Consider the following 13134-nt stretch of genomic DNA (forward strand, 5'->3'; position numbering starts at 1 on the left):
GCAGTATAGTCAATATGGATAGCCAGGTCGGATTCACGGGACCACAGGTGGTAGAGTAGTACAGAAGCAGCGGTCCAACAAGCCAGAGGTCATACACGGAGGAACACCAGAAAGCAGCATAGGATACATAGAGCCAGACGCCAAGTTGTAACTTGTTGCTCTGACACAGACTGTGTGTCAGAGCATGCAGGATATAGGAGAAGGGAATTCAAAATCCCAGACTCTGTGTCACATGATCGCAGCCGTGCGCTGCCCACCCGGTAGAACAGAGCAGCGGCTGCGATCGAGAAAAGGAGCAAGGGTCAGGTAAGTCTCTAACACATATACCTGCTCTTCCAGCTTTCCTTGCTGGTCATTAATGTTTCTGAGCCTGTTTATGTTTGTACCTTGGATCATTGCCCTGCCTTTTCTGTTCCTGTGGATATCCATGAACTTAGGCATTCACAGACTCCTGAGAAAAATCAAAGGGTGTCCATGAGTGCTATATGTGAGTCTAACAATGGAGGTTATTACACGCCACATTACTAAATACAATACTTTTTCTTCTACACTGGTATAGATCAAATTGTAATATGGTAATGTTTTTTTTCCCAATTGAGAACTTACACCTTACAATTTCATCCCTCAGATTAGCTAGTAGCTGGGGCTGTGGCCTTCGCATGTCATTCCATTTCCACTGTAACTGGACGATGGGGTCTGGTCCCAGCCTATGCCTAATCTTCTGGCTTGCTGCACTGTAAGAAGCATATTTCTGCTAGTTACTAGGTAACGAGCAGCTGGACCTAGAAAGTCGTCCATAACTCTAGTTAGGGCCGCAGATCCATACGCGAGAAGATAGCAGCCCGCATGTTTGAAAGTGAAAGAAACTTTTCAACATTCTCCTCACTGATTTGCTCTCACATGTGGGTGTAGGTATATCAGTCGTGGATCCCTCCTATACCATATCTAAAATGTCTGATTTCCTCTCACCTGTCCATTTAATTACAATAATGAGCCATAATCAAGCAATTACGGTTTAAATGTCTAGGCTAAACACAACCAATAGCAGAATGCCTCTGAGGACACTATATAAAGCTGGAGAAGGCAAGCATTGTGCCTTGTCATTTTGTGATCTTGACTTGGACAACAAGCCTTCTGAAGAGGAGACGACTGGCCAGAACCAATTGTCCTCCTCCTCCATAAAGCGTAGGCAGCCCAACGTGAGGTGGAGGTACTTGTGGAGCTGATGGTGGAGAGGTTGCATAATACCAACCGGCAGCTATATGCCCCAGCTAAACATCGCATTTGGGAAGACATCACTGTGCAGGTCAATGCTGTGACTCCAATTAGGAGGTCTGTAACTGAGGTCAAGAAACGGTAATCAAACGTAATTTTTTGTTATTATTGATTATATTGTGCTCTGCATACATAGTAGACTTCTTCTAATACTGTAATAAAAAAGTTGAGCATGGGAAGACTATGTGCAAAACCTTTCATAAATATAGAAATTTTTAAATTATCAAGCTTTCAATACAACCTGTTTTAAGTCTTTAAAATGATTATTGTGTGACATTCAGGCCTTATACATTTTTATCTATATGAATGACTGTACAAGTATTTTAAACTTGTTTTTGATAGTATACATTGCAACATTCTTCACTTTGAACATTTCACACAGGTGGCAGGACTTTAAGCATCACCTCAAGGACAAGCTCAGAGAACACCGTGTACATGCTATGGGCACCCGCAGTGATCCCATTGCATCCTTGGACCTCAGTCCCCTGTGGACCACAGTATTGGCCTGCATCAATCATTATCATCATCATCACCATTTATTTATATAGCGGCACTAATTCCGCAGCGCTGTACAGAGTACTCACTCCTGTCAGTCCCTGCCCCATTGGGGCTTACAGTCTAAATTCTTTAACACACACACACACACAGACAGAGACGTACAGACTAGGGTCAATTTATTAGCAGCCAATTAACCTACCAGTACGTTTATGGGAGTGTGGGAGGAAACCGGAGCACCCGGAGGAAACCCACGCAAACACGGGGAGAACATACAAACACCTCACAAATAAGGCCATGGTAGGGAATTGAACATATGACCCCAGTGCTGTAAGGCAGAAGTGCTAACAACTTAGCCACTGTGCTGTCCAACATCAATCATCAGTTTGTGTAGGGTGTGAGGCATATTGACACTGACAAGAGCCCCCCCTCATTGCCGCACTAGTAATAAGAATGCCTGGTATATGAACACCCTCTGCTGGCATAGTAATAAGAATGTTTGGTATACGGACACCAACCTCTGCTGGCATTGTAATAAGAACATCTGGTATATGTGCACCCACCTTTGCTGGCATAGTAATAAGATTGCCTGATATATGAACACCAACCTCTGCTGGCATAGTAATAAGATTGCCTGGTATATGGACACCAACCTCTGCTGGCATAGTAATAAGAATGCCTGGTATATGGACACCCACCTTGCTGGCATAGTAATAAGAATGCCTGGTATATGTGGACACCCACCTTGCTGGCATAGTAATAAGAATGCCTGGTATATGTGCACCCACCTTGCTGGCATAGTAATAATAACGTCTGGTATATGTGCACCCACCACTGCTGGCATAGTAATAAGAACGTCTGGTATATGTGCACCCACCTTGCTGGCATAGTAATAAGAATGCCTGGTATATGGACACCCACCTTGCTGGCATAGTAATAAGAATGCCTGGTATATGGACACCCACCTTGCTGGCATAGTAATAATAACGTCTGGTATATGTGCACCCACCACTGCTGGCATAGTAATAAGAACGTCTGGTATATGTGCACCCACCTTGCTGGCATAGTAATAAGAATGCCTGGTATATGTGCACCCACCTTGCTGGCATAGTAATAAGAATGCCTGGTATATGTGCACCCACCACTGCTGGCATAGTAATAATAACGTCTGGTATATGTGCACCCACCACTGCTGGCATAGTAATAAGAACGTATAGTATATGTGCACCTACATCGGCGGGTATAATAAATATGCACTGCTAGATTGAGTAGCAAGTAGCAACATCGCTCTGGCGAATGGTGAGAACAGACTTTAGGACCCAGTCAGTCTCATCAGTGCTCGCTCCCTAAGACGCTTTAAACCTCGTTGTGGCCAGATCTCCTTGGCAACGACTGTCGGGCAATAGCGCATGCGCAGCATCTTGTTGCTGTAGGCTGTACATGCAAGTATACGGTAGTGTAAATAAACCGTATCCAAGGGGCGGCTGACCTCGGGGACAGGTCTGTGCAGGGTAGACTGCTCCTCATGCAACACCTACCGCCTTCTACATGATCTCACACTCTGCTTATTTATTGCACATAGCCTGTAGCCTCTTTGTATGTGCGTGCAGAATGCATGATTAGTCTTTATCAGCATCACACCCTGCATCATCCACATAAACATTCCTCTATCACATGTATATCCCTTATCAACTGCATACCATTATGGCCCCCTCCTAGTCATTACATCACCCTAATCCACACTTTATACATGATACTAAACCGGTTTATCGTTATCTACTGGTGACACATTTGTGACTTTCATTCTACAACACATCTACACATAGAAATTAAAAGAAAATCCTCCAAACCTAGAAAATGTAATGATGACCCTAATGTACAGGCCTTAATAATGGCACGTTCCTGGGCACTTCCAACCTAAAATCCCTCAAATTATTAATATCACTCAGCAATATCAGCTGTAGAAAACACTCCTGGCTGCCATCTACACCAATGTGTTAAACTACCTTTCTAATTGCAAAGGACAGAGGTTTGATCTGCTCTATGCTATGTCCTGTGTACCTGCAGATGCTAGTGGTTAATGTCTCACCTTAGCAACCAAACAAACAGACTTCAGAAGCACAGACATGACAGACCCACTTCTCTGCTGCTGTATTGGTATTAATCAATGAAGGAATGGATGCAACCCTCACCAGGGAATAGGGGTACACACCCCTGTTTAATTTACTGCTTTTGTTTTGTCCACTACCAGATATTAGAGGGAGTTTTATTGCTGGAAACAAAAAACATTTTTTCGCAGAAGTAATGTCTAACATGTAAGTACAAGTTTTGACTATCCCTATATTCTAACAGTAACTTAAAGTCTTTTTTTTAATATATGCAAACTTGAAAGAAAACTATATGGAGTATTTAATAGTAATTAGTTGTTCTGATTATCACCTGTTTTGCTGAAAAACTAGTTGTGTAATATTTCATAGCTTTCCAGTAAACATGTTTTTGTTGCAAGGCTTCCAGTTATGAGACTAATTTAGATACTTTTTTTTTATGTAAACCAAGGATTTGTAGGAGACATTAATATAGAACGCAAAATTTGTAGCAGATTATATAATTATATATGATGGGGTAGATATATCAAACCTTCTAAAAAAATAGAGGTGTTGCCCATAGCAACCAATCAGATCATAGCTTTCATTTTCTAGAATAAACAGCACAGTGGCTTATTGGTTAGCACTTCAGCCTTACAGCGTACTTGCCAACTTTTCCTCGTTGGCTTAAGGGAGATCCTTGGGGAGGTGGGTGTGCAGGGGCAGGGCTTGACGAATTGCATCATTTTGGCGCGCCCCCTGAACGATTGTCACAATTTTGGCCAACTACAGCAGGGGGCTAAGATGACACAATTTTTGCGTTATTAAGCCCCGCCCCCACCAATTATCTTTTGTGGGGGTGAGGACCAGGAGGTTGCCCTGCTCTCCCGGGAGCCTTCCCAGAAATGCGGGAGTCTCCTGGACATTCCGTGAGAGTAGGCAACTATGTGTTAAAGAAAAGCAGCTAATGATTCTCTAGAGACTGAAGTGTCTTTTACATTTCTGTCTCCATTACTGAAGTCATGTTGTCTTACCTGTCAGTCTTTGATTAAATCTTCGTCTCCATGAAAATGGCCACCTCCATAGGCATCAATACATGGACATAGGACACAATTTTACTGTGTCATCATGCCACAGATGGCGAAGCCAACCACGTCTTGTACTGGCTCAGCATCAGGGAGAATGCCAGACTCTTCAGGAAGTGAGAGAGACCACCCCTATTTCAGGGAGTCTCCCTGACATTCAGGGAGAGTTGGCAAGTATGCCTTACAGCACTGGGGTCATGAGTTCGATTTCTGACCATGGCCATAGCTGTGTGCAGCTTGTATGTTCTCGCCATATTTGTATGGGTATCCTCCGGGTGCTCTGGTTTCCTCCCACACGCCAAAAACAAACTGGTAGGTTAATTGACTGCTATCAAATTGACCCTTGTCTCTGTCTGTCTGTCTGTGTGTGTGTGTGTTAGGGAATTTAGACTGTAATCCCCAATGGGGCAGGGGCTGATGTGAGTGTGTTCTCTGTACAGCGCTGCAGAATTAGTGGCGCTATATAATTAGCTAATGATGATGTTTGCAATTGGCAATACCTCCATTTTTCCATTTTAGAAGATTTGATAAATCTACCCCATGGATGGTGCAATTTTGAAACTTGACATAATGCAGCAGCCATGGCAAATAATTACTTTTTGGGAAAACTGAGATTATATATATTTATAAATGCTGTCCAAGTTTTTAATATATGTTCAGGAAGCCAAATGCTATTTAAAATATATTATAATGTCTAGAGATGTTTTTCTGGGATATGGCTGTCCAAAAAATTCCATGGTCTGACAGCTGGACAGATTTAAAATTAGTATTATTTTTGTCATTTAAATTTTATATTTTTTATATTTTCACATTTATAGCTATAGCACTATGGTGCATTTATACTAGTGATGGGCAGCAGGCGACCCTAGGTCCACATGTGGCTTTCCGAGCCTTCCCCTGCGGCCCCCAGCTCCTCCCTGTTTTTTTGACAGATTTGTTTGTTATAATTTCATGTACAGTATATTTTAACGTTATCATGATGTCCAATTAGAGCAGTTAGCCAATTAACACACACATAATTGTAGCCCTTGGCTGACTGAAATTCTTGATTGGAATGTAATAGGGATCATTGGTTTTTTTTTTAGAATCACAGAGTGATGACAGCATTTTTTGTCAAAACAATAATTCGACCAGCAAAATCGCGATAGGCTTCATTTAGTGATGGATGCCCTAAAACTGGCGTATGTCCAACTCTAATTGAGGCCCAAAGCGTATACATTTTTCTGGATGCAGGAAAATATTTCCTGCTTTTGGCTGTATTTTTTGTTTCCAATTTTACAATTACATTTGTGTACAACCACATCAAAACTGAGATATTCCTATTACAACTGCATTTTTAACAATCCTCTAATGTCTTAATCAGATTGTCAAATATGAGTAATTACTTTGTATACATTTACAGTATTGATCTAACAGAGGAGACAAACATTTAAGTGCATGCACCATTTAGGGCACTTGTAGGATCATTGAACTCTAATTGCACTGCTAAAATACACACCATACAGTCAGCTTATGTCCAATTGCTATTTGATGACAATTTTTCACTGAATACAATCAAATCATTGATTTTTTTTTTCTTTTTGTTGAACAAGGGGCCTTTCCAGATGTCCCCTTCACCACAGCACTTATAATAGTGATTTAAAGCTAGCTGGCATACCAGGTACCATTAGATCACTGTTACAAGTTATCTCTATTTGCTGGCAAACCTAAGTTGGGTCACCTCTTTATGGAGAAAACCATGATTATGTCACAACTGTTCCATAGCAACCCGTCCGCTTTAGTAACACTTTTGCATTGGGAACAGATAGCTCTCAAAATCAATCAGCTACTTTGCACACTACTTCATACTTGCCTACTTTTGCAGGCAGCTTTCCGGGAGGGGGTCCGTCGAGGGGGGCGTGGCCATGCACGGTGCTCCGCTCCCTAACAATCTCAGGCAGTTTTAGTCAATCGCAGCAGGGGGCGGGGCCGCAATGGCACGTTTAGCCACGCCCCCCCCATCTTCGACAACGCCGAAAGCTGGATCCGGGATTTTTGCCTGCTCTCTCGGGAGTCCGGGAGAACTCCTAAAAATTCGGGAGTCTCCCGGATATTCCGGGAGACTAGGCAACTATGCACTACTTGGAGGACCAGATTGCTCGTACAACACTCAAAATTTCTGTTAGTCATCAGTGAAACAATCAGATCAAATTGATGTGTGGTATTTAAAATCGGTCCCTTAAGTAACAATTATTTATCTCGCACGTTTGGAATCTTTATATTAAAGAATGAGACTACTTTGGTGGCTTAAGCAATGGAAAACCAATCACTTCAGTTACAGGGAAATGACTGGATCTGAGTATGGCTAGCCTAAAATGCAATTATTCACTATGTTATAAATGTAACCAATCAGCAAACAGATTGACAAATTCAAAGGTGCATGATCTTATAATTATCGTTACAAATAAGCAGGTGATACATTTTACATTGTTATTATTCTGGCAGTAGTAATTCACACTGTCACTCAGATATATATAACTGAATGCGCAGGGTGACCACTATAAACCCAGTCACTAGACCTTGCTGGCTGAGTGAAATGCCAAATAACAGATATTTCACTTTGTATATGAGCAGATTGCATCAAACGCAAGACCTCCGTTTAACAGGTTGGTTACATTCATGTCAGGAAATAAAATAGCATATAATTTATCACATTATATTCTCCACATGACTGCAAGTGGTGAGTGTATTCACTTTCATAGCACAGATTTCCCAGTCTAGTGTGCGTTGCAGGTGTGATTTATAGAGTCACACTGACAAATTCTCAGTTCTCTTATCGGATCCACTTTATCAGACCATCTAAAAACATTATGTTCCAGTGAGCAAAATCGTCCAGTAGACTCTCTGGGCATTTGAGGATCTAATGTGCTGCAGCCAGGCTCCTCAATGGGGCTTTTAATAAGTTCATTGCCCTTCATGCTGGTTATTTCTCCGTAAGACTTGCCACTTCTCCCATCTTTCACGGGAATGAGGAGATTTGAACACGGGACGCATGCTGCACCCATTAATTCAGTGAAGACCGAGAGAGATTTGCCAGAGTTATTTTTAAAGGTGAAATGTGTGTAGCGATAAGGAGCGTTCTGCCTCATTATATCGCAGCCATTCCTCGATACGCCAGATTTGTTTAATAGGTGAGAATCAGTAGATTAAGCATTTATGACTAATCTTCCCTGGATATAAGCCTTGTATTATGTCTAACCTGGATAAATTATGGATCGTTAGGGCACTCACTGTTAAACAGCTTCTTTCTGTGGGTTATAACAGGCAGCGATGCAGAGGTACTTATTATTCCTTTATTGCTGTAGGGGCCAGAGATGAATACATAAGATATATATATATATATATATATATATATATATATATATATACACACACACTCTGTGTTCACACTAAGTACATGGTAATTCAATTGGCTTATTGTAATATTTTAATGCTGAGTGAATTAAATGTTAATAGATGTCTATGGTAGTATTCTCGCATAGTGGACAGTAGACACAGCATTGTCACTATTAGTCTTGAAATATTTCGCACAATCTTTTCACATGTCAGATTAAAGGCACACTAACCGCATTTTTAAAGCTTTCTCATTTGATTTATCTAATGTAGTTAACTTATAAATAAATATATTGAAATAGAAAATGTGTACTGAAAGGCTTTCAGTACATTCTGTTACAGGGCCAGCTACAAACAGCAGTGAAACAACCTATGCTAAAAAAATTCTACCCCACCTCTGTCTATACCAGTGTTGGCTAACCTGTGACACTCCAGGTGTTGTGAAACGACAAGTCCCAGCATGCTTTGCCGATATATAGCAGCTTATTGCTGGACGGGAATGCTGGGACTTGTAGTTTCACAACGCCTGGAGTGTCACATGTTAGCCAACACTGGTCTATACCCATCTCCTTTCCAACTGCAGACTGGACTACTTTACTTTCTGCTCAGACATCTGTTTCATGGGGAGCAGAGTAGAAGGGAGAAGAAAAGTGGAGGGAGCTTTAGGAACCTCGAGTGACCACGTATAGCAGTGATATGCAACCGGATACATTTCAGGAGACACATGCTTGGCCCTTTAACGATACCTGTCAACTTATTAGGACTCCCCGCTGGGGTGAGACCGTGGTGACGGATGAAGGTGCGTGGTCGCAGTGTGGACCTGCCCCAGCAGTGCATTGCAGCAATCTGCAGTATCACGCATTGGGGATGGGGGGACATGATGATGTGATTCACTGTGAAACGCTTCACTAAGTAAGTGGTCGGGATTTGTGTATCAAGCTTTAGATTTCATTGCTCGGGCTGCGCTTGGAAATGCATTTCTTTGTAGTAGTGCAACATGGACATGCCAAACAGGCTTTACATTAATTAGAGATGGATAAATTGATTTTGCCAGTTCCAAAAAATGTCTAGAAATGGGGCAGTTGTGGATTTGGGGAGAGAGGGAAGATACCCATTTTTTTTAATTATTGCTATATATATTATTTCTATATTTATATTTAATTATTATTTCTGCTAAGCTGCCCCCCCCCTCCCCTCCCTATAATCCAGAACTGGCAAATAAAGATCACTATCTTTAAATGGCGGTAAAGGGTTTGTGTGATGGGGACCATTTATCACTAGGCGCATTCTCTTGTGATTGGTCCTCCTGCTCAGTCCTCCCCTTTTCCCTGGTTTTTATATAGGGCTGTTAAAGAAACAGCGAGCCTTAGGAAAATCACCGGCATGGAGTAGTCACCAATGCGCTGTTGGGGGAGGGCTCACCTTTGGAAAAATGTTTCTGCCAAACTAAAACAAGTGGATGCAAAATGATGTCCCATTAAAAGTATAGAATGGGACCAGATCGCTGCCAGCTCTGACCATGTCCAAAATTCAAGTCCTTTCACAGAGTGGGAATTGCCATGCGGCCCTCCGCATGGAGAGGACACCCTTGTAAATGCACCTTCTCCACCCCTTTATCCTATTTCTAATCATTTCAATCTCAAATCTGGTTACTTCACTGCTTAGAAAATGAAGTGTACCAGTGTCTTACTCCATACAGTAAAATAAATGCATCCTGGTGGAAGTCTAGGCACACTTTTATCATTACCAGTATTACTGTTACTGATTTGTAAAGCATCACACTGCTCCACCTTGACAGACAGCATAGAAGAGGCATACATAAAACAGGAACATACAAGGTAGATAAAATAAATGCAGATGTGTTAACAAAGGTAGGAAGGGCCCTGCTCATCATCATCATCACCATTTATTTATATAGCGCCACTGATTTCGCATAAGTCCCTGCCCCATTGGGGCTTATAGTCGGCTTATAGTCTAAATTCCCTAACACACACACACACACACACACACACACACACACACACACACACACACACACACACACACACACACACACTAGAATCAATTTGTTAGCAGACAATTAACCTACCAGTATGTTTTTGGAGTGTGGGAGCAAACCGGAGCACCCGCAGGAAACCCATGCAAGCATGGAGAGAGCATATAAACTCCTCACAGATAAGGCCACGATCAGGAATTGAACTCATGACCCCAGTGATGTGAGGCAGAAGTGCTGACCACTGAGCCACCGTGCTGCCAGCAACTTACAGTCTAGTGGGATAGATGCACAGCTGAGACATGAAGGGCGAGTGTGGCTCAGAAAGGAAATTGTGACAGTAGCGAGGGTGTACCAGTGTGTGTGGTATAGGTAGCATAGGGAGTATGGTAGGCACTTAAAGATGATATGAAGGCTGACGGGGAGTCTGATCAGTGAGGAGTGAGAGTTGGTTATCGGATAGAAGGCGAGGTGCCGGCTACTGGAAGACGTAAGAAGGCGCGAACGATAATAATTTGAAATAAGGTTTGAGTTGTATGAAGGGGTGTTGTTGCTGTGGGCTTTGTAGGGGACAGGTAGTAATTTGAATTGTATTCTGGAGGATATTTGGAGCCAATGCGTGGATTTGCAGAGTATCGCAGTGGATGTGGAAGATCTGTCTTATCGACACTTTTAAGATGTATTGAAGTGGGGATAGATGGGTGAGGGGAACGACAGATAGGAGGAGGTTGCAGATTGCACCGATCCAGGTGCAAATCACATCAACTCTCTTTATAGAAGCAGATCTGCTACCAGTATGGCCAGCACAGTGTGCAGTATCACATACAAAGGGGGAATTAAGGTGGTTGCGTTACTGTAAAAAGTAACATGGCCTGCGCACTATTACCGTTATTACGTTAGATTCAACGCTGGCTTTTTGCTCTCAGCTCAGGGATCTGCAAGCAGAAAGCCGGGTTAAATTTACCGTAATAGCCGTAATAGATTTAATGCTGCGCTAATTCGGGGGGAGTTGAATTCCCCCCAAAGTGTAACTTCTAATGGTATAGAATGGATAATAAATATGAGATAGAAATAATGTTACTCTTGACATTTAGAGAACTAACAGTGCATTAATATTTTTTTGATTTCTATTCAGTGGGTGGGGATAATGCTTCCCCTTTAATAAGTGTTAAGTGTTTAAATATCACCCTATGACAGGATCAAATGGTGTCTGGAGCATCAGCAGAGTATAGATCACTGTGTCTACTTCACAAGTCTATGTGAGAGCAGGTGCATTCATAAAAGAATTAGGAGAACGCGCTGAGCTGAACATTCCCGGCCTGGCTGGGAATCCCACATCTGAGGCTCTTTCCTCCCCACCCTGTGGTTTTTCGTTACTTCTTTTTAAGTCAAGTTTTTCTAAATGCCTTTGTGTTCTTCCGTCAGAAATCAGAGACAGGGAAAATCCGTAATCTGCTAGTGCTTAGTTATGCTCATAAAATCCATCTCAGTTCAGTAAAAGCGGCTGTGCCAGGTTGTCTCACCATTAATAAGACTCATTTCTGAATTGCCCAAAATGCAGACTTGCACCTAATTTTCCACCCAGCATATTTCATGGAGAATGTTCACTTACTATCTTTGGAAACCCCCTGTACAGGGGAATAGACTTGTATTTGTGGATTTGTGAGTGCTACGGAAAATACGGATGATGAAAACAGCAAAGATGTCAACTCAAGCCCAACCTACTTCCACTTTAGAACCATCACCTTTATTCATTACACCGTCGGTTCCCAAACTGTGCGCCGCGGCTCCCAGGGGTGCCGCGGCGCTGTCACTGGGGTGCCGCGGGCCAGCCATATAAAAAAAAAAAAGAAAGAACACAGTAACTTACCAATCCGCCGGGCGCCGGGACCCAGTAGACTCCTCTCTCCCGCAGCAGCTGCCACTGACGTCGATATTCAGTGACAGCTGCTGCGGGAGAGAGGAGGCTGCTGGGTCCCGGCGCCCGGCGGATTGGTAAGTTACTGTGTTCTTTCTTTTTTTTTTTATATGGCTGGCCCGCGGCAGAGGAGTTAGAGGGATCGTGACAGCGGGGCAGAGAAGAGGCAGAGGAGGGTGACAGCAGGAGAGTGACAGCGGGGCAGAGAAGAGGCAGAGGAGGGTGACAACAGGAGAGTGACAGCGGGGCAGAGAAGAGGCAGAGGAGGGTGACAGCAGGAGAGTGACAGCGGGGCAGAGAAGAGGCAGAGGAGGGTGACAGCGGGGCAGAGGAGAGGCAGAGGAGGGTGACAGCGGGGCAGAGAAGAGGCAGAGGAGGGTGACAGCAGGAGAGTGACAGCAAGGCAGAGGAGGGTGACAGCAGGAGAGTGACAGCGTGACAGAGGGCAGAGGAGGGGACAGCGTGAGAGAGGGCAGAGGAGGGGGACAGCGTGAGAGAGGGCAGTGTGTCTGGATGCAGAGGGGGCAGTGTGTCTGGATGCAGAGGGGGCAGTGTGTCTGGATGCAGAGGGGGCATTTTTGCATACAACTAAATAAGTATTTCTGTCCTGACCTAAATACTTATTACAATTATTTGACCCAACTACTTCTAAAACAGGACTGCTCAATAATTATATTGGAGGGGTGCCTTGAAAAAATTTGGAGACTCTAAAGGGTGCCGCGAACGGCAAAAGTTTGGGAACCACTGCCTTACACACTTCTCTTTTTAAAATATTGCTCAGTTTAGCTGCTTTTATGTCTTAAATTAATTATGTGAGTAAGGGTCATGTGAACTGTCTTCATTACATGTATCAATTTTGTGTGTTTTTGTATCAATTTGCATTGCTTGTCGTTTTGAGCAGGCGGAAAAGTC

General features: G+C 43.0%; 1 protein-coding gene across 2 annotated transcripts in view; it reads left to right on the forward strand.

Annotated features, from left to right (window-relative positions):
- Nucleotides 1-254: 254 nt before the first annotated feature.
- The window catches only part of DRC11 (dynein regulatory complex subunit 11), a 126192-nt gene continuing 113312 nt past the window's right edge, over nucleotides 255-13134 (forward strand). Inside the window, exon 1 of one of the 2 annotated variants that reach the window (XM_075180392.1) lies at nucleotides 255-306. Coding sequence is in view for 1 of the 2 variants with exons in the window: in XM_075180391.1 (XP_075036492.1) it covers nucleotides 4075-4085 (11 nt within the window). In the remaining variant the exon portion in view is untranslated. Of the gene's footprint in view, nucleotides 307-3175; nucleotides 4086-13134 lie in introns of those variants that run through there. The other variant, XM_075180391.1, reaches the window with a different exon arrangement.

Source organism: Mixophyes fleayi, chromosome 7 (assembly GCF_038048845.1).
Source record: "Mixophyes fleayi isolate aMixFle1 chromosome 7, aMixFle1.hap1, whole genome shotgun sequence".
Taxonomy (NCBI): Eukaryota; Metazoa; Chordata; class Amphibia; order Anura; family Limnodynastidae; genus Mixophyes; species Mixophyes fleayi.